Source organism: Bidens hawaiensis, unplaced genomic scaffold (genome assembly GCF_021521415.1).
Source record: "Bidens hawaiensis isolate Kalapana, Puna unplaced genomic scaffold, B.hawaiensis_p1.1 tig00014139_1, whole genome shotgun sequence".
Lineage (NCBI taxonomy): Eukaryota > Viridiplantae > Streptophyta > Magnoliopsida > Asterales > Asteraceae > Bidens > Bidens hawaiensis.
The window spans coordinates 369,590-389,098 of NW_027492216.1; the positions used below are offsets into that span (position 1 = coordinate 369,590).

The 19,509-nt window shown below is 44.7% G+C and overlaps 1 protein-coding gene and 1 pseudogene across 2 annotated transcripts; one reads left to right on the forward strand and one right to left on the reverse strand.

Moving 5' to 3' along the window:
- Window positions 1-756: 756 nt before the first annotated feature.
- Window positions 757-17,057, forward strand: LOC143545960 (cytochrome P450 711A1-like). Its single transcript, XM_077037724.1, has 3 exons — window positions 757-1,060; window positions 15,789-15,941; window positions 16,261-17,057. Exons 1-3 carry the CDS (start codon window positions 828-830, stop codon window positions 17,036-17,038), a joined length of 1,164 nt encoding a protein of 387 aa, XP_076893839.1. The 5' UTR covers window positions 757-827; the 3' UTR covers window positions 17,039-17,057.
- Window positions 17,058-17,442: 385 nt separating this feature from the next.
- LOC143545962 (protein IQ-DOMAIN 6 pseudogene) lies at window positions 17,443-18,418 on the reverse strand (annotated as a pseudogene). The gene is made up of 3 exons (XR_013137534.1): window positions 18,293-18,418; window positions 18,099-18,212; window positions 17,443-18,024 (listed from the first exon to the last, which is right to left on the reverse strand). The product of XR_013137534.1 is annotated as a protein IQ-DOMAIN 6 pseudogene (transcript).
- Window positions 18,419-19,509: the final 1,091 nt, after the last annotated feature.

Consider the following 19,509-nt stretch of genomic DNA (forward strand, 5'->3'; position numbering starts at 1 on the left):
GGTTGATCCAGACACGTCCCGTTCCGACGCTCGAAACTTCAACTTAAGCGATAATGACCCCGTGAATACTACCGACATGCCTCGGCCGGGGGGTAGAAGAACCAAAGGCAAAGGAAAGGGGAAAGGGGCCGGTTCGTCGTCGGCAACGGGTTCGAATCCCGAATTGGAAAGCCAATTCCAATTAATGAACTCTCGACTCCAAGGTTTACACCAACTTGGAACCCAACGACTTCAAGTAAATTTGGACGTCGTCGACCTACTTCGAAGGAATGAGATGGACAAAGACATCGAGATTTTATCAAACGAGCTATCCGAAGACGACCCGATAGTCCAATCTCTAAAAGCCACTCGACGAGCGAAAATTTTAGAAAAATATAAATGAGTTTTAGTTTTATTAGTATTATTTATGTTTTTTTATTTTAATTTGATGTATTTTTTTTAATTTAGTTTAATGTAATTTTTATTTGGAAGTTTAATGTAATTTTTAATTTTATGTTAATTTATTTAAATGAATTATTATTTAAAAAAAACAAATAAAATTATAATGACTGGACGCCACGTGACGCATAACCCCTGGATGTGGAGAGTTATGACTACAACCTGTTTTTGTACAAAACCATAACTCTGACTGAACGTCACGTGACGCATAACCCCTGGATGTGAAGCTTTACGACTACACATGGTCTTAACTGAAACAAAAACGACAAGACAAACTGATTCCAAAGATGTTGAAACCAACAAAAAGTCAAAAAAACCATCGACCATTAGATTCCTTTTTTCATCCCATAAATGCCCTCTTGGTTTCCACTTCCAAATCATCCCTTCAAATGGACACATCGATCATTACAGAGTTTGTTGGACCTGTGTCCTTTACATCATCGGTTTTTACCATATTGGCCTTGCTAGCTTCAGTTCTGGTCTACTTCTACCAACCGGTTTGGAGCGTACGAAAGGTTCCGGGTCCTCCAGCCATCCCGTTGTTCGGACACTTGCCATTGTTTGCAAAACACGGTCCTGATTTGTTTGCTGTTCTTGCCAAGAAATATGGTCCTATATACAGGTTTATATTGATCTATCTTGTTCTATTTTGTTTGATTTGGTTGTTTAAGAAGATGAGAAGTGGCTGATTTGTTTACACTTAATAATTATAGGTGTTCATAGCTTCAGTGTTTTTGTTTATTCGGGTTATATTCATGTGTTAGGATTCAAAAATCCGATATAAATTCGGGTTGACTTGAATAACAGGAGTTATAGGAAATATAGTAGATTAAAACTATGTTTTATACACCTAAATGCAAGAAAGAAATATTAAGACACTAATATATATACTATATATAATACATGAGACATGACTAAGTTTTTAAGTAATTAATAATTTATAATGCATATGGTATCTCATAAAGCATGTAACAGAATGACAAACTTGTTTATTATAAAATATGTTTAAAAATATTTACAATATTTCCCTCTTTACTTAACTCAAGTTTTGTAAATTTATAAAATAGTTTCAACTTTGGTCCATCATTTTTACTCATATATTTCTTTTAGTTTCAATTTTAAACCAACTTTCCATCAACGATTTTTAAACGGCCATAACTTTTTCGTATGTTAATATTTTTTTTAAAAAAATACACCATAAAAATGAGCATTTTATTGTCTTTAATTTGAGTATATTATTGTTCTAATTGTTTTTTTAATTAAAAAAAATTAACATGTAACCTATGGGTGTTTTCTTAATTCGGTTTTGATGGTTTTTAAATTAAGCCGTGAGTCAAACCGTCAATAACATTTTGTTATCGTTGAAGACCGAAACACACCGTTGAAAATTTAAATTCAATCATTACTAACGATTTAGTTTAACGGATGGAGCTTTAATTATAAATTTACCGCCCGGTCAGATTTTATATGGTCGGTTGTCGGTATAAACTGCAAATTAACTGTTTGCTATGGAAAATTTAGAAACCCCATTACCAAAAGTTAAAGGAAAAACCAACCATGAAACCAAACCGATTATTTGTAATTTGAACGGTTTCAAGGTTTCAAACTAACCATGAACATCTATAATTGTTACGTGATTACTAGGATTTAGTGTTACCCGCTATATCGCACGGACACCCGTCTAGTAATTTAATATATTTGAAGTTAAATATATCATACGAGCTACTTAGTTAACTTAATATATTTAATATTCTATGTTTTGTTATTACAACTCAATTTGTGAAATAAGAGAAACGGTAAAAATAAAAAAAATAAAAAGATAAAAGCTTATGTTCTATTATTGAAGAAACACTAAGTGACCCCGGGCAGATTATGGATAATCTGGGGGCTAGATAATGTTTCCCACGAAGGTTAGGTCCAGCAGAGTAAGTTGTACTTTAGGGAACCTGCAAAACAGACACCGTAAGCTCGTCACTGAGAAGGGGGGGGTTCCTCCTTGTGACCACCCTCCGGCGTGAGAATCAGTCTATATTGCTCTTTGAATATAAAAGTATATGAATACTATTAGAGCAATTATCAAGTAAGTTATACGAGATAGTAGATGATCTTACCATTCCAAGATATTGGAGTATTTATAGCCGAAGGTAGGTTTTCTAGAAGGTACAGCCGGCTGAATAGTATTCCTGTTCAACCAACAGTGGATTACGCACAGGCCATACTGGTTGGTGGGTAGGTTACAGCCAACAGTAATAAAGTCGGCTGCACTATTCCACCAACTGTAGACCATGCACGTCCTACTGACTGTGGATTGTACGCAGGCCATGCTGGTTGGTGAATAGGTTACGGCCAACAGTAATACTATTCCACCAACTGTAGGCTGCGCCTGCTCCACAGTGAGGGTTGGTGAGTAGGCAGCGGCTAATAGTGACAAACAGTACTAGAGGGTGCTCCTCCTCGCACTGTTGTCGGTGAGCTGTCACCCTGTGATTGGCTCATGGGCTGTTCTGGTCAGATCGTCTGTCCTATCCATACCTTGGTAGGTATGGTACAAAAGATCTTTCAGAATCAGACTGGCTCATTTGGGCGGGATTGTTCCCGCCTTGCTCATGCCTTCATGTGACTGCTGAAGTAGCTAGTCTTGTACGTGTAGCCCTGCTGTCTGCGGGTAGCCTTCCCTGATGGCTTGTATCCGCAACTGCGGGAACAGGCGGGGTACTTCACCATTGGGAGGCTTTCCCTGCGTGTACAGCTTGCGTACTGCGCGTAAGATTCTATGAGCATGGTGGGTCCTGCGGAAGCAGATGGCCTTTGCGCAGACAACCCTGTTCAAGGTGAGTCTTGCGGGACCAACTGGTCTCTGCTGGGACCTACCTCTTCAAGTCCCCCCAGTCCAATGTTCTTCTCATGCGTGTTTAATAAAGTGAGGTGAACTTTTGGACTTAAGCAAAGGGTTTTGAAAAGGGTTTTGTAAGGTTTTCCATGGGAAGTCCTTGTCACTTGCAGAAATGCCCGAGTTTCCTGCTTGGTCTTTGGGTATGATGCGGGTAGGTCTGTAACCTCCTCGCAAGTCAGGAGCATTGAGTCCCAGTTGTATGTATTTTCCATGAGGTTTTGGTAGTTTCGAACATAGTGATCAATTATGTTAAGACCACCAATTCCATCTTGGAGCTTCAAACAACGTAGTTCTCGACGCTCCCGCTATGCGGGGATGTTATTTCCGTTTCCGCAAGCATTGCCCAGAAGATCCTTCTTGGTTTCAATTCCCAGCGGAGCGCTAGGTATGTGAAGGGTTTTGCCTTAACACTGTACCTGCGCTCGTCTTACGGTTACTTTACTTCCAAGGTATTCCTGGCGTTAATTCCCTGCGGGTGCTAGGTATGTGAAGGATTTTGCCTTTACACTGTACCCGCACCCGTCTTATAGTTACTTGGTTGCCGAGGAATACTTGGCTTCAATTCCCTGCGGGTGCTAGGTATGTGAAGGGTTTCGCCTTAACACTGTACCCGCATCCGTCTTATGGTTACTTGTTTGCCAAGGTTTTCTTGGCTTCAATTCCCTGCGGGTGCTAGGTGTGTGAAGGGTTTCGCCTTAACACTGTACCCGCATCCGTCTTACGGTTACTTGTTTGCCAAGGTAAGGGGGGATTTTCCCGCTTATTTTTTAATATTTTCGAATTTTGAATTTTGAAATTCGAAGAGTTGGTGAAAAGATAAGAACAGTCCAAACCTCTGAAACGTCGCGCGACAGTTTCTTCTGACTGTGTCAGGACGTGCAGGAAGTTATGGTGACGTGACAGAACATGGTCATTCCAGTCGCTTTTTCAGGCGCGTGGGCGTGATTTTTCTGGCGCGTGGCCGCGAAATTACTGGCACACGTCCTTTCAACAGCTGTTGCCAGCCTGCTTTTTGCCACGTGTCATAGTTTCATTGCACCTTTGATTTCTCTCTCCTCCGCATTAAATTCACCGCATTAATTGCGATTACTATATAAAGGGGAAGAGAGTTATCTGTAATTCACACTTTCACCTTTCTTCTTCTTCTCAAGTAATTTCCGGCAAATTTTTCTGTTCAGTAAAGCCTTACTCTGAAATCTTTTTCTTTTTTCCACCATGTCTTCTCATGATACTGACGATCAGAAGACTGCTGGCGAATGCCAGTGTTCTCTTCCTGTCGATCTGTACCAGTATATCGTCAGGAAGTTCATGCTCGAGTCTCTCGAGCCTGAGTTTCCTGAACCCCACCATACTGTGTACGATGCCCCTAGTGGCAAGATCGGGGTTTATGCTGCATTCTTTGTCTACGGAAACCTTAGGTTTCCGTTGACAAAGTTTGTGTACCGTGTCCTGGAGAGGCACGGTGTGCACCTGACAGAGGTGCACCCCATGGCCATTGCCAAGGTCCGGCACTTTGAGTGGGTGTGCCGGATACTGGGCCTTGAGCCCTTTGTTGACCGTCTGATGACCTTCTACACTTGGAGGTGCATCCAGGGGTGGTACACTCTTACAACCCGTATAAAGGGTTTAAAGATTTGTACCACCGAGCGGAGTCTTCGCTCATGGAGAAGAGAGTTCTTCTTCATATCCGCCCGCGCCGTCCCCATCGCCATGAAGTTTAAGAATGGCCAGGCGCTTCCGAACCTTCCCGCCCTTAACTACGAGGAGGCGGAATGGTTTTCGAAGATATCCCGGGTCCAGTCCCCGGTTTTCCGTTTTCCGGAGTCGGCGATGGTGATGCTGGGGATGAGCCGGGTGTGGAAGGCGGCGAATGCGGATAAGGTTCCGATCGTCCTTGAATATGGTTCGAACTCTACCCCTTATGGTATGTCTTGTTTCTTTTTTGCTGACTACGATTTTTTCTAACTTTCTTGTTGATTTCAGAGGGTAACGATCTTCAGTCGCTCCTGAATCCGCGGGAGGAAGATGGTCCTGCGCGGATGGGTACTCGTGCTCTGGACGAGAACGAGTTGCCCATCCTCGAGCAGACTGCGGGTCGGTTTGTGGAGGTTTACCCGCCAGGCCAAGAGATCCTGAGCCACCGTCGGCCAGGTAAGCCTATCTTCTACCCTGAACCTCTCAAAGCTGTGCCTGCTGCTGGAGTTCATGACATTTCTTCTTCTGAGGAATCCGCAGAAGGTCCTCCACTGGTGCGGAAGAGAAAGGCTGCCGTCGCGAAGGGCAAGGAGAAGGTGGCCTCTACGGCCGACCCGGTAGTCCTATCTGACTCGGAGTCAGATAATGCAGAGGTGGCGGGGAAGCCCGGTGGTGAAGAGACCACCGCTCCGGAGGCTGCAGGTGTCACCTCCGAGGAGGCAGCGGCAACGACGGTTACCGGTGGCAAGAGGCCGGCTCCATCGGGTTCGCCCCCGCTCGTCCGTGCGTTCAAGCTCAAGAAACCCCGTAAGTACCCCCATAATTCTTGTCTAGATTTGTTGTTTAAAATAAATTTTTCTAACACTTTTGCTTGTGTAGGTGTGGATGTTGACGCATTCCAGGGTGGAGTTGGAGCAAGTATTCCCCCGCCAATGACGGTAGGCTCGGTCAGCCTTCCCGAGGCATCGACCCAGGCGTCTACGCCTGCTTCCGCTGGTTCCAGCCTTCCTGAGGCTGTTCCAGCTGAGAAGGTGTCTCCGCCGGCCGTGAGTGCAATTTTTACAGCATCTTTCACGGAGCCGGCGGTTACTGTTGCTGAGGAGGTGGCGCCAACCATGGCTACCACAGCGGCTGCCACTATACCTGCGCCACCGGCACCGACGGCCGGACCTTCAGGTATGCGCCAGGCTTCCCGCCGATCTATGCCACCTTCCCGTCTGCCTGACCTGTTGGATGGATTTCCTTTAGGTTCAGGTGATGGGTTTGGCGGCTATCGGCCTGTTATTGACCCTACAGGTACGTAGGGTTCTTTTTCCTTTACATATTTTTATCATCTTTTCCTAACTGCCTTTGTTTCTTTTGCAGTGTCGGATTCCAATGAAGTGTATGTTCCAAGATGGAACATACGCCGAGGAACAACCCTTCGCACCCCTGTGGAGTGCGTGGACTGGGCTCGCCACGCTGCTCCTCATGGTGCGTTGGGGGAAGCCATGGCTAGCTACCAAGAGGGTAGGCTAACCAATGAGCTTCGGGTTCTCCAGGCCCGAACGCAGCCCCGCGTCGAGCTGCTTTGTCGTGAAAACGACAAGTTAAAAGCAGCTCGCGCCAAAGATACATCTGAAGCGCGGGCTCTTCGGGAGGAGAACCGGCAGTTGGCCGCTGCCGCAGCCGAGAAGGAGAAGGCATTCAAGGCCCTTGAGGTTGAAGTCCAGGCGCGACTCGAGGCCCGCTCCAAGGCTGCCCAAGCTGTGAATGAACAGCTTCGGCTGGCCAAGGAGACTGCGCGAAACTCAACTGAGAGGGCTGCCAAGGCTGAAGCTGTTGCTGAGCCACTTCGCGAAGAGAATGAGCAGCTTAAATGCAAATTAAAGGCTCTTCAGCATGCTCATGACGCCTTGGCAATGGAAGATGCCAAGAAGCTGCAGGAGATCCTTGACCAGAGGGGGGTGCTTGACCGTACTGAAAGGAAACTCAAAAGCGTCGAAGAAGCTGCCGCCAAGGAAGTTCAACTTGCCAACCTTGATAAAAGCGGAGCCGAACGTGCTTGTAAAGAAAGTCAAGCTACCCTCCAATGGTTGCTTCGAGAAGCGTTGCCTCAGGTATCCTCTTTTTCTTTACGCTTTCTGCTCGTAATTAGAAAATGTTCTAAGTATTCTTTTGTAGGTTGTGCGTCAGGTCCTCTCAGAGACCTCTTACGACGATGCAATGAGCGCAGCCCTCAACGCTTCTCATGAGGATGGGCAGAAGACTGGCTTCCTGCTTGGTCTAGGGTTTGCTGAGAGAGGCTTTCCGCCCTCCAACTTCCCTTTATTCAATGTTAATACTGAAGCTGCTTATGACCAAGCTGTGAATCAGTATGCTGCCTTCCCGCATCCAGTGGTGGAGAAGGTGAATGAAGTCGCTGCTGCTGATGATGGGCTAAACATCCTTAAGGCTTTCCTTGGGCAGCCGCGCTCTGATGGTGCTGGCCCAAGCGGAGGTGGCCCTGAAGCCTGATCCTGAAGATCCCTTCCCGCTGCTAGGATAGACTTAGCTTTGTATAGATTTCTTTTAGGCGGGTAGTTACCCAGCCCTTCTTGTAATTGATTGTGAAATATTAATCTCTTTGCGTATAAGATTGTTATTTCCTTGGGTTCTTTGCTTTATAAACTTATGACTTGCATACTTAGTTTAAATTAGCAATTTCCCAAGTGCTTAGAATAAGAACCTTTGAACGTGGTTGATAATGGGTTAAAGTTTCGCCTCCTCCTTCGTGATTGTGCGGGTAAAACCGTCACTTGCACTTGGTAGGATGGCTAATCTTTACCCTTTATCTGACCTGCGTGTAGGTTTTTCAAAATTTCTAAGGCATTAAGTTAAACCTTTGAACGTGGTTGATAATGGACTAAAGTTTTCGCTCCCTCTTTCGTGATTGTGCGGGTGTAACCGTCACTTGCACTTACTAGGATGGCTTTAACTTTAGACCTATATCTGACCTGCGTGTAGGTTTTTCTTGTCCTTTTTTTAAGTGTTCATAAGTTAACCTTATAACGTGGTAGACGGTAAGTTAAGTTTGGCTTCCTTGTTCGTGATTGTGCGGGTAAGACCGTCACTTGCACTTCCAAGGATGGCTAAACTTTACCTACATCTGACCTGCGTGTAGGTTTTCCTTAGGAACTTTTTTAACATTTTGGCGTTGTGTTTATGCGGGTATTGCCGCCTTCCACACGCAACTACTTCTTCCCGTAAGGGAAGTTCATAGGTTACAAGCTATCAATACATCGTGAAAGGAGAATCATTTCCATTAGAAGTGGCTCTAGGCCTTTTCTTTACAAGTTGGAATTGATCTACATATAACATTTGCGTAATTGAGCTCCATTCCATGTTCTAGGGATGGGAGTGCCATCGAGCCTTTCGAGCCGGTACGCGCCCTTTCCCAGAACTTCTTTGATGATGTATGGCCCTTCCCAAATCGGGGCCAACTTTCCTGGGCGTTGTTGGTTCGAAGCCTCGTTGTTACGCAGTATGTAGTCTCCTTCCTTGAAGTTGCAGAGTTTTACCCGCGTGTTGTAGTACTTTTGCATTTGTCGTTTGTAGTTTTCTTCACGCACGGCGGCTAAGTCTCTGCGCTCTTCGGTTAGCATAAGGTCTAACCGTCTTTCCGCATCATTGTCTTCTGGTTGGATTAAGACCCTTGGTGAGGGTAAACCGATTTCGACTGGGATCATGGCTTCAGTGCCATAAGTGAGACTGAACGGGGTTTCTCCCGTACTGGTCTTCTTCAGCGTTCTGTTTGCCCAAAGGACGTGCGGAAGCTCGTCCACCCAGCCGGATCTGTGTTCCAAGAGTCTTTTCTTGATGCCTTCGACGATGCTCTTGTTTGCTCTTTCTACCTCACCGTTACCTTGCGGGTGTGCCACTGAGGTAAAGGTGTGGGTGATTTGAAGTTCTTTCAGCCACTGCTGTAGCTTCTTGTCAGCAAAGTTGGTGCCATTGTCGCTTACCAAATTCTGTGGAAGTCCAAAACGACAAATAATAAATTCCCAAATAAATTTTTTGATATGCTTTGCGGTTGTTTGGGCTAAAGGTTTCGCTTCTATCCATTTGGTGAAGTAGTCAATGGCCACCACTAGGAACTGAACATTCCCAGCTGCTGTTGGAAATGGGCCTGTCACGTCAATGGCCCACTTCTGAAATGGCCATGAGGAAGTGACAGGAACAAGTTCATTTTTCGGGCGATGCGTGTTGGGTGCGTAAAGCTGACAAGATCTGCATTTTCTGATGTATGCCAACGCGTCCATATGCATACCCGGCCAGAAGTATCCCGCGTTGTTTAGCTTGGCTACCACAGCGCGGGGGCCTGCGTGTACTCCACAGATGCCTTCGTGAACCTCCCTTAGGAGGTAGTCAGCATCTTGGTTGTCCACGCATCTTAACAATGGGCCAAGAAAGTTACGTCTGTAAAGGGTGTCATTGACCAGCTGATAATTCAGTGCTTTACAGCGTAGTTTTCTTGCCTGTGACTTCGACTCTGGTAACGTTCCTGCTTCAAGGTATTTTATTATTGGGGTCATCCATGTTTTTGTACCGGTTTGGATGACACAAATTTCCTTGTGCGGGACTGATGGTGTTTCGAGGAGTTCCACGCGGATGTCCTTACCCAAGTGGGTGAAGGCCAGTGATGCAAGCTTGCTTAACGCATCCGCAGATTTGTTTTCGCTGCGCTTGACATGTATCACTTTACAATCATTAAAATCGCGCATGATGGCTTTGGCCTGGGCAAGGTACAGGGCCATTGTGTCGTTTACAGCCGTGTACGTCCCGTTTATTTGGTTTGCCACTAGCATGGAATCTACATGGGCTTCCAAATTTTTTACACCCATTTTACGCGCAATCCTCAATCCGGCCAGGAATGCTTCATATTCAGCTTCGTTATTCGTACTTGGGAAATCCAGCCGAATAGCATAAGTATATTCCTGGCCTGCTGGGTTTGTTAATTTTAACCCTGCGCCTGAACCCTCGTTACTAGCTGCTCCATCAGTATAGAGTCGCCAGACCTCATCGATTTCGTGTGCTGGGGAGGGTTGAACCTCCTCCTGGCACTCTTTCTCCCGCGCAGCGGGGACTTCGGCAATAAAATCAGCCAGGACCTGGCCTTTAATGGCTGGTCTCGGCTTGTATTGAATCGCATATTCTCCCAATTCAATTGCCCATTTGGCTAGGCGTCCCGATAACTCGGGTTTGCCTAGAACATTTGAGAGTTTGAAGTTGGTGAGAATAGTGATTGGGTGACCCTGGAAATATCGTCTCAACCTGCGTGAAGCGTGTATAAGTGCCAAGACCAGTTTTTCCAGGGTAGAGTACCGGGTTTCCGCGTCTGCCAGCACGCGGCTAACATAATAGATTGGCATCTGGATGCCTTTTCGTTCTACAAGCAGGACTGCCCCGGTTGCTCTATCTGTTGCGGAGAGGTATAGGATTAACTCCTCTCCCGCTTGTGGTGCTGTGAGTGTTGGGAGTTCGATCAGGCGTGATCGAATCTCCTGGAAAGCTGCTTCCGCTTCTGGTGTCCAGCGGAAGTGCGTTTTCTTTAAACAATTTCTTAGTGTTGACACAAAAGGGAACGACCTATCCGCATGGTTTGCCAAAAAGCGGTTAAGCGCGACTAGTCGTCCATTAAGTGTTTGAGCCTGTTTTATGGTGGTAGGTGATTCCATTTTGACAATGGCTTCGACCTTTTCAGGGTTCGCTCTGAAGCCATCTTTAGTAATAATGACCCCTAAGAACTTCCCTTCTTCCACCCCAAATGAACACTTGCTCGGGTTGAGCTTCATGTTTATCTTTCTGAGCGTGTTGAAAGTTTCCTCAATGTCTTTCAACATCGTCTCTGGCTCGGGGCTTTTGATGACCAAATCATCCATATAGACTTCCAAGTTTCTCCCAATTTGGGCGTGAAACTCTTTGTCCATTAGTCGTTGGTACGTGGACCCCGCGTTCTTAAGTCCGAACGGCATCATTTTATAACAAAATGTGCCATCGGGCGTCCGAAAGGCGGTTTTGTCCTGGTCATCCACAGCCATGTGGATTTGATGGTACCCCTTATACGCATCCAAGAAGCATTTAAGGCGAAATGGTGCCACCGAATCCACCTTGAGATCAATTTCTGGCAACGGATAACAATCTTTGGGGCATGCTTTATTCAAATCTTTGAAATCTATGCACATGCGCCATTGTTTGTTATTCTTCGGTACCATTACGGGATTTGCAACCCATGTTTGATATTTGCTAACGCGCACGATGCCCGCATCAAGGAGTTCCTTGACTTGGGTTCTGCACGCGTTGGTTTGCTCGGGCCCCATTACTCTGCGCTTTTGTACGATCGGCGTTACGGCCGGATCGCATTTGAGCTTATGCTCTGCCTTTCCCCGGGGTACACCAGTCATGTCGGCTGGTGTCCACGCGAAGATGTCTGCGTTTCGCTGCAGTAAGCGCTTGAGTAAGGTGCGTGTTGGATCAACAATTGTCGGGCCAATGGTAACGGCCTGATCGGGATATTTCCCATTGAATGCCCACTGTTCAGGCTCAGTGATGGTTTGTTTGGCCATCTTCGGTTTGGGTTTAGAGGAGACAGATGCGATGCATACCTGGGGAATGCCCGTGATCATCGCTACGCCTTCAGTTGTTGGCCATCCCATCATGCCGTGGACTGAGGATACCACAGCGTTGAATCTTGCCATCCCGTCTCTCCCGAATAGGATGTCATACGTATGATGTGGTTTTTTCATCACAACAAAATCCACATCCTCCGTGCGTGAATAATTCCCATCAGTGAGAGTGACGGGGAAAGATAGGATGCCCAAGGGAGTGTTCATGCTGCCGTCAAACCCTTCCATTGAAGCGTAGACCGTCTCCAGGCGTTCCTTGTCTTCATCATCGAGCTTGTCGAAGAACTGCCTGTACATCACTGTCGACGATGCGCCATTGTCAACGAGGGTGCGGGAGGTGATGTAGTGCCCCAGCTGGCTTTTAATGACAATGGGGCCTTCTTTGTTTGGGCCTCCCGGCACTCGCGGGAAGCGCACTTCTGCTTCCTTCCATGCGCATGGTTCGGTCATTGGTCTCTTTCTTCCTCTGACCTTACCATGGACCATGTTGATGCTAATGTCGACGGGCTTCCGTCCGTTACCCCTGTACCTGTTGTCGTTCCTTCCTCCCTTCTTGATAGATGCCACGAGGTGTGCGAGCCTCCCATCCTTGACGAATGTCTCGACGATGTCCCTCAAGGATGTGCACTCCTCAGTGCTATGGCCCTTTGTCCCATGGAAGTCACAAGACTTGCTTTGATCCGCATTGGGTTTCTGTCGGATCACTGGAGCTTTTGGCCATGGCAGTTTTTCCGTGGCAAATATCTCCGTGACGCTCTTGGTGAGTGGCGTCCAGCGGTTTTTTCGGTTCAAAGGGTGCGTTTTGTCCCTTCCGCCAACCAGAGGGCGAGAGCTTGAGGGGGCGTCAAAGTTTATCCTTGACTGCCAAATACCTTGCCGCCTCTTTTTGTTTAGCCGGGCGGTTCTTACATTATTCTCCCTTGTCCTCTGCGTGTAGAGGTTTGTATTGTGGGGGAGATCTCTTCCCAGCTGTTTCTCTGTTTCGGCAAAGCGCTTGGCTGCCGTCATTATGGCATCCCACGTGGATGGCATACCGTCTTTACCCGTCAGAGTGCGGATGAGTTCTGGGTATTCAGCGCCCTGAATGAAAGCGGCGCGAACGAGGTCTTCACTGATGTTGCCCAGACTCACCTTCTTGGAGTTGAAGCGGGTGATGAAGTCTAGTAAGGATTCATCCTCTTCTCTGACACAGTTGAGGATCGTCCACTGCTCCTCAGTGTGTTTCCTCTGTTGACTAAACTGTTGACTGAACTTGTTCTGGAAGTCTGCCCAGTCATAAATGTGGTGGACCGGTAAACGGTCGAACCATGCTCTGGCTGCTCCTACCAGAGTCATCTGGAACATGTAGCACCACGTGGGTTCCGTCCAGTTACTGACGGTTGCCCCCGCAATGAACCTGTTCAGATGGTCATCTGGGTCGGATAGACCATCGTATGTGCCAACGTTGGACATTTGTTTGGCACTCCTCGGGGCGATTGCTTCTGCAATGTCCCTTGCAAATTTTGACCTTCCTGCGTTTGTAGCAGTAGGTCTAAAGGCCTTGGAGAAGTCGCGAGAGCTTTTTTCCGTGACTGGTTGGAATGCTTCCCCAAAGTTCCTTTTTGGCTGGGGATCCGTTTCCTTACGCTTCCCTTTCGCCCTATGGCGAGGGTTCGCGTCGGTGTCGGAGTCTTCCCCCTCGCCGTCTGAGTACTCGTACTCACTACTCATGTTGAGGTGCTGGCGAGTACTACCGAATTCCTCAGCTTGTTGGACTGAACGCAAGCGTTCGTCCAACTCAGCCTGAAATTCTCTTTGACGTGCCTCGGCCCATGCCTTCACTTGATCAAGTGTTTGGCGAGGGGCTCGAGGTCGTTTTTCCAGCTGGGCATCAGTGAATCCCAGTGGAATATTTACTCCACTTGCCCCTACATGAGTGACTGGGGTAGTGTTCGTAAAATGTATTTCACTTGCCCCAGCTTGGGTGGCTGGGGTAGTGTTTGTAAACATTGTGTTGCCGGTGTTAACCCCAGTGGCTGGGGTTGTGGTTACCGGAATTTCTCTAGTCATCTTGGAAGTTTTGAAAAACTGGAGAAAGATGTAGTTCTAGCTTTATGCACGGATGGCGCCAATGAAGAAACACTAAGTGACCCCGGGCAGATTATGGATAATCTGGGGGCTAGATAATGTTTCCCACGAAGGTTAGGTCCAGCAGAGTAAGTTGTACTTTAGGGAACCTGCAAAACAGACACCGTAAGCTCGTCACTGAGAAGGGGGGGGTTCCTCCTTGTGACCACCCTCCGGCGTGAGAATCAGTCTATATTGCTCTTTGAATATAAAAGTATATGAATACTATTAGAGCAATTATCAAGTAAGTTATACGAGATAGTAGATGATCTTACCATTCCAAGATATTGGAGTATTTATAGCCGAAGGTAGGTTTTCTAGAAGGTACAGCCGGCTGAATAGTATTCCTGTTCAACCAACAGTGGATTACGCACAGGCCATACTGGTTGGTGGGTAGGTTACAGCCAACAGTAATAAAGTCGGCTGCACTATTCCACCAACTGTAGACCATGCACGTCCTACTGACTGTGGATTGTACGCAGGCCATGCTGGTTGGTGAATAGGTTACGGCCAACAGTAATACTATTCCACCAACTGTAGGCTGCGCCTGCTCCACAGTGAGGGTTGGTGAGTAGGCAGCGGCTAATAGTGACAAACAGTACTAGAGGGTGCTCCTCCTCGCACTGTTGTCGGTGAGCTGTCACCCTGTGATTGGCTCATGGGCTGTTCTGGTCAGATCGTCTGTCCTATCCATACCTTGGTAGGTATGGTACAAAAGATCTTTCAGAATCAGACTGGCTCATTTGGGCGGGATTGTTCCCGCCTTGCTCATGCCTTCATGTGACTGCTGAAGTAGCTAGTCTTGTACGTGTAGCCCTGCTGTCTGCGGGTAGCCTTCCCTGATGGCTTGTATCCGCAACTGCGGGAACAGGCGGGGTACTTCACCATTGGGAGGCTTTCCCTGCGTGTACAGCTTGCGTACTGCGCGTAAGATTCTATGAGCATGGTGGGTCCTGCGGAAGCAGATGGCCTTTGCGCAGACAACCCTGTTCAAGGTGAGTCTTGCGGGACCAACTGGTCTCTGCTGGGACCTACCTCTTCAATTATAAAAAAATAAAATTAATGAAATGGAATTGGAGTCCAATTAGTTCAAAGTCACAAATTTTGAATACGATTTGACAAATGAATTTAAAACTAAAAAACAAAGCTAAGATGATTTGAAAATTGGGTTCAGTTTGCGGGTTAGATGGAATTCTGATTTCGTTTTTACTAAATGCATAATCAAAATAACCATGTTAAAGCCTCTTCTCTTCTAAAATTTATCAAGTTGACAGAACAAAACGTTTTACTAGATTACAAGCCTTTTTAAGATTATTGATAATTATTTGTGACATACAAGTTGAATAATCTTTCTATTAAAGTCATTTGCTATTTGGTATACAAGTTTGTTCAAATGGATACTCGAGATATTTCTAATATTTTCATGTTGATAGAAAATCTTGAATAATTAAAGAATTAGCTTTTCATAGGATTATTTGAACGGACAGGGACTTATTATAACTTTCAAAATATAATCATAAGATTCCAATGAACAAAGAACTTTCTTTTAAAAAAATAAATAAACAGAAACCGTTGATCTATAGACTATAGCAAGGCTATTTATTGTGGTGGGACATTTAAACGTCAGGTTAAAGCGTTATGTTATTGTCGCATAAGCAGTGGGCTTTAACCAACGCGCCTATTGACACCGCGTTACGGTTTACAGCCATTACATTTCCATATTAAAGCCCCACCATTTGCCTTGTTAAAGCCTCATTACCATGACACCATTTCCTTTGTTTACCGCCCAGGCCTTAACGCCCTGGCATGGTGTTAATGCCTCGTTACCACGCTACATCACCTTTGGGGCCTCTATTAAAGCCTTATAACAAGTAGCCTAATTATCAAGTAAGCACTAGCCGGTTGGCTTAGGTCTCTATTCATCTATAGACCTACACAAATAGTTATTTTCTTTGACTTTAAAAGGTCAAATACACTAAAACCATTGACTAAAATGTGAAACATGTAATCAGGTTTCACATGGGGAGACAACCACTAGTGATTGTTGCTAATGCGGAACTATGCAGAGAAGTTGGAATCAAGAAATTTAAAGAGATTCCCAACAGAAGTATCCCTTCACCTATTTTAGCTTCCCCACTACATAAAAAGGGCCTTTTTTGGATAAGGTAAATTTCCAAGGTCCAAAGGTATAAATTTGCCCTTGATAATGAACTTAAAAGAGTACTATACTAAATTACATTCTTTTGATCCATGTGATTTGTCTTGCTTAACCCTTTCAATTCAAAAATAAATATTTTGACAAATCACGATCTGAGGTTTAAATTTTACAATCCTTTAACGTTTTTCATGAATTACACAAGTAGTCTATAGGTGTACAAGAATTCTTTTTTGCCTGAAACGGTTAAACAGGCCAACCCACCCACATGGATCAGAAGCAGCATAATTTACTCTAAACTTAAAATCAAAACTTGATTTCAATTTCAGGGATTCAAGATGGTCAACCATGAGAAACACTATAGTTTCAGTCTACCAACCATCTTACTTAGCCAAATTAGCCCCAATGATGCAGTCTTTCATCGAATCCACATCACAAACCATCCCAACAGATGATCAAGACATAACGTTAAACGAATTCTCGCTCAAAATGGCGACCGATGTTATTGGAAAAGCGGCTTTCGGGTTTGACTTTGGCCTCTCAAAGTCAACCTCCCATCAACACGCCGATAAGCACATCAAATCATTCATCAAACAACACATTTACTCCACCACAATGCTCAAAATGGACCTATCGGGTTCATTTTCGATCATTTTAGGCCTCATTCTCCCAATCCTTCAAGAGCCCGTTCGTCAAATACATAAAAGAATTCCATGCACAATGGACTGGAAAATTGACCGGACAAACAGGAAGTTGAACAGTCAACTTGAACAAATTGTGGTCAACAAAATGAAAGAGGAACAAAAAGTGTCAAAGGACTTCTTGTCATTGATACTAAAAGCAAGAGAGTCAGAGGCTGCTTCAAAGAAGTTGTTTACACCTGACTATATTAGCAGCATTGCTTATGAGCATTTACTGGCTGGGTCAGCGACCACGTCGTTTACTCTGTCGTCTTGTGTTTATTTGATTTCTGGGCATCCGGAAGTCGAGCAGAAGTTGCTTAAAGAGATCGATGAATTTGGCCCGCATGATCGGCTTCCGACTGCTGATGATCTTGAATCAAGATTCCCATATCTTGATCAGGTAAGTTTAGTATCTATATCTTAATGGGTCGGGTTGGATTTACTCTAAACAAGTTCGATTCAGTTTCAGGTCAAGCCCATGAACAAATAGCTAAAGGGGTCATTTTGGGTCGTGTTACTCTTTTGTTTTAGACATTTTAAGAAAAGTTATTTTCTGATATAAGTTAAATTAATTTGGTATATTATACTAGTTTTTTTATCGATAAAAAAAGTAATTTACACGAGGTGTTAAAGTTTAAACTTGATCATTATATACTCTATTTGTACTTTCTGTTAAAAATATGTATTGTAGAATATTACCTTACAAAGAAAATAAAAATAACATTCAAGGTTAAACATGTTATTATTATTCAACATGTGAAAACTCACGCCGTGTTCTAGTTTATGTGTCTTATATGATTTTTTGATTCCTGTCATGTTGTGTTTGGGTTAGTATAAAATTTCTAGGTTAATCCAGTTTAACCATTTAATAATTACAACAAATTGTTTTTCCATGGACTGCCTGTAGATTCTTGCAGACGGGTTTCTTTGCTTCGCCTTTGTTGACTCGGTCAAACACATATAACTCGGTTTATAGTAATTGTTGCTGTTGGCTTTTTGACAAGTTCGGTCAATGGAAAGTGGAGTTGTGGTGGATGTGCACAACGATGATGAACCCGAGCTCTCTTCGTTAACAAGCTCCGAACTCGGGCTAGATGTTGACCGAGTGCGCTGACCAGCGACTGGAGGGGGTTTTGCAGATATTCTAGTGGTCATGTGGTTTCGTTTGACTTTGACAGACTCGGGTTCTGTTGACTTCTTGCTAAGTTCTTGGCTTTCTGCGTAAATCTTGGATGAGGGTGGAGTGGTTTCCAACGGGCCGCTTTGACCCTGTTCCATTAGCCGATTCTCCCATGGCTTAGCCGACATCCACCGCTCTAACCAACTCCAACCCGAATTGTTTGTGTCGAACTGTTGGCTCTTGACCGAACCAGTTGTTTTTGAGTCAAATCCAGGGTTTGACTTTTTTTGCTACATGTTCAGAGAATCATATTTATATACCTTTCATTATAATACATAGAACATCCAAAATCATATTTATATACCTTCTGAGCAAGATCGTAGACGAGTGCTCGGTCACGTTTAAATGCACCTTCTTGCCGCATTTGAATCTTGGCTTTAATCTCTTGTAATGTTCCTCTATGATCACACCATCCTTCCTACATTTTTTTAAAACAATTTATGACACATTTGTACATAATAATATATATAGGTCCGTTTAACCATTGAATATTTATACCTCTGCTTCTTTCAAGAGGTCGGCTTGCGTGCGGCGTTCATTGAGCATGTTTTGAACCGCTTGACCTTCAATGGACATGCGAACCCGACGGGCCCTGACCCGGGCTTGGACACGAACCAGCGCCTTTTTACATCCATTTAATAAACTTTAATATTCTTGTAAGCAGCATATGCCAGAAAGATTAGAATCGACTCTAATCTTACAACTGGAGCATATACTTCAGTGTAATCAATACCCTCTTGCTGATGAAAACCTTGCACCACTAAACGTGCCTTGTTTCTCACAATTACCCCACGATCGTCTTTCTTACACTTATATACCCACTTAGTCGGAATTGCCTTCTTGACTCTAGCAGGTTTGTCAATAAGATCCCAAACACCTAAACGTGAAAATTGCTGTAATTCTTCTTGCATGGCTTCTACCCAAGAAGGATCTTGAAGTGCCACACGAGGAGTCGTTGGCTCAACTTGAGATAGAAAACAAGTGAATTTAGCAACAGTTGCAATCTCAGATGAATGTAAGTCAGCATAAGCACATAGAGCATTATTGTCACTTGAAGAAGCAACTTGATGTCGTGTCTGAACCCCTACATTAAGGTGTCCAATAATGTTTTCTTGTGGATGGTAATTATGAATCCTGAGAGTAGGTTTTTCAGAAACAACAACATTTTCAAATAAATTAGTGTAATGTTCACCCAATTCAGGAGATGAAACATCACTGTCAAGTTCAATAACTTGATCTACAATTGTATTATCATCAGATGAAGTAGAAGTATTATCATAAAGAACAGGAGACTCATTATCAGGTTCTTCAATTGGAGCAGCAATTGGAGCTTCAACATTATTTGAACTTGCGAACCTTGGAATTTCCAAATGTTCTTCGAATTAAGCACAAACTAAATCATCATCTGGATGATCGGTTGTTGGAGTAAAAGAATTGAATAAGCCATCATAGTCAAACATCCAGTCGGGACCTTTTCCTTGGGAAGGATTAGTGTACTTTTGACAGTCCACATGGTACCATTCTTCAACACAACCGGACGTAAAATTAAACACTCTTTTCTTAGGTGACGCATACCCCAAGAAATAACCCTCAATGGCTTTTTCATCAAACTTTCCGACATCCTATTTCAACATAGTACACGGACACCCAAATGGTTCCAAGTACTTTAAATTAGGTTTATGATTATTCAATAATTCATAACTGGTCTTCTTGAG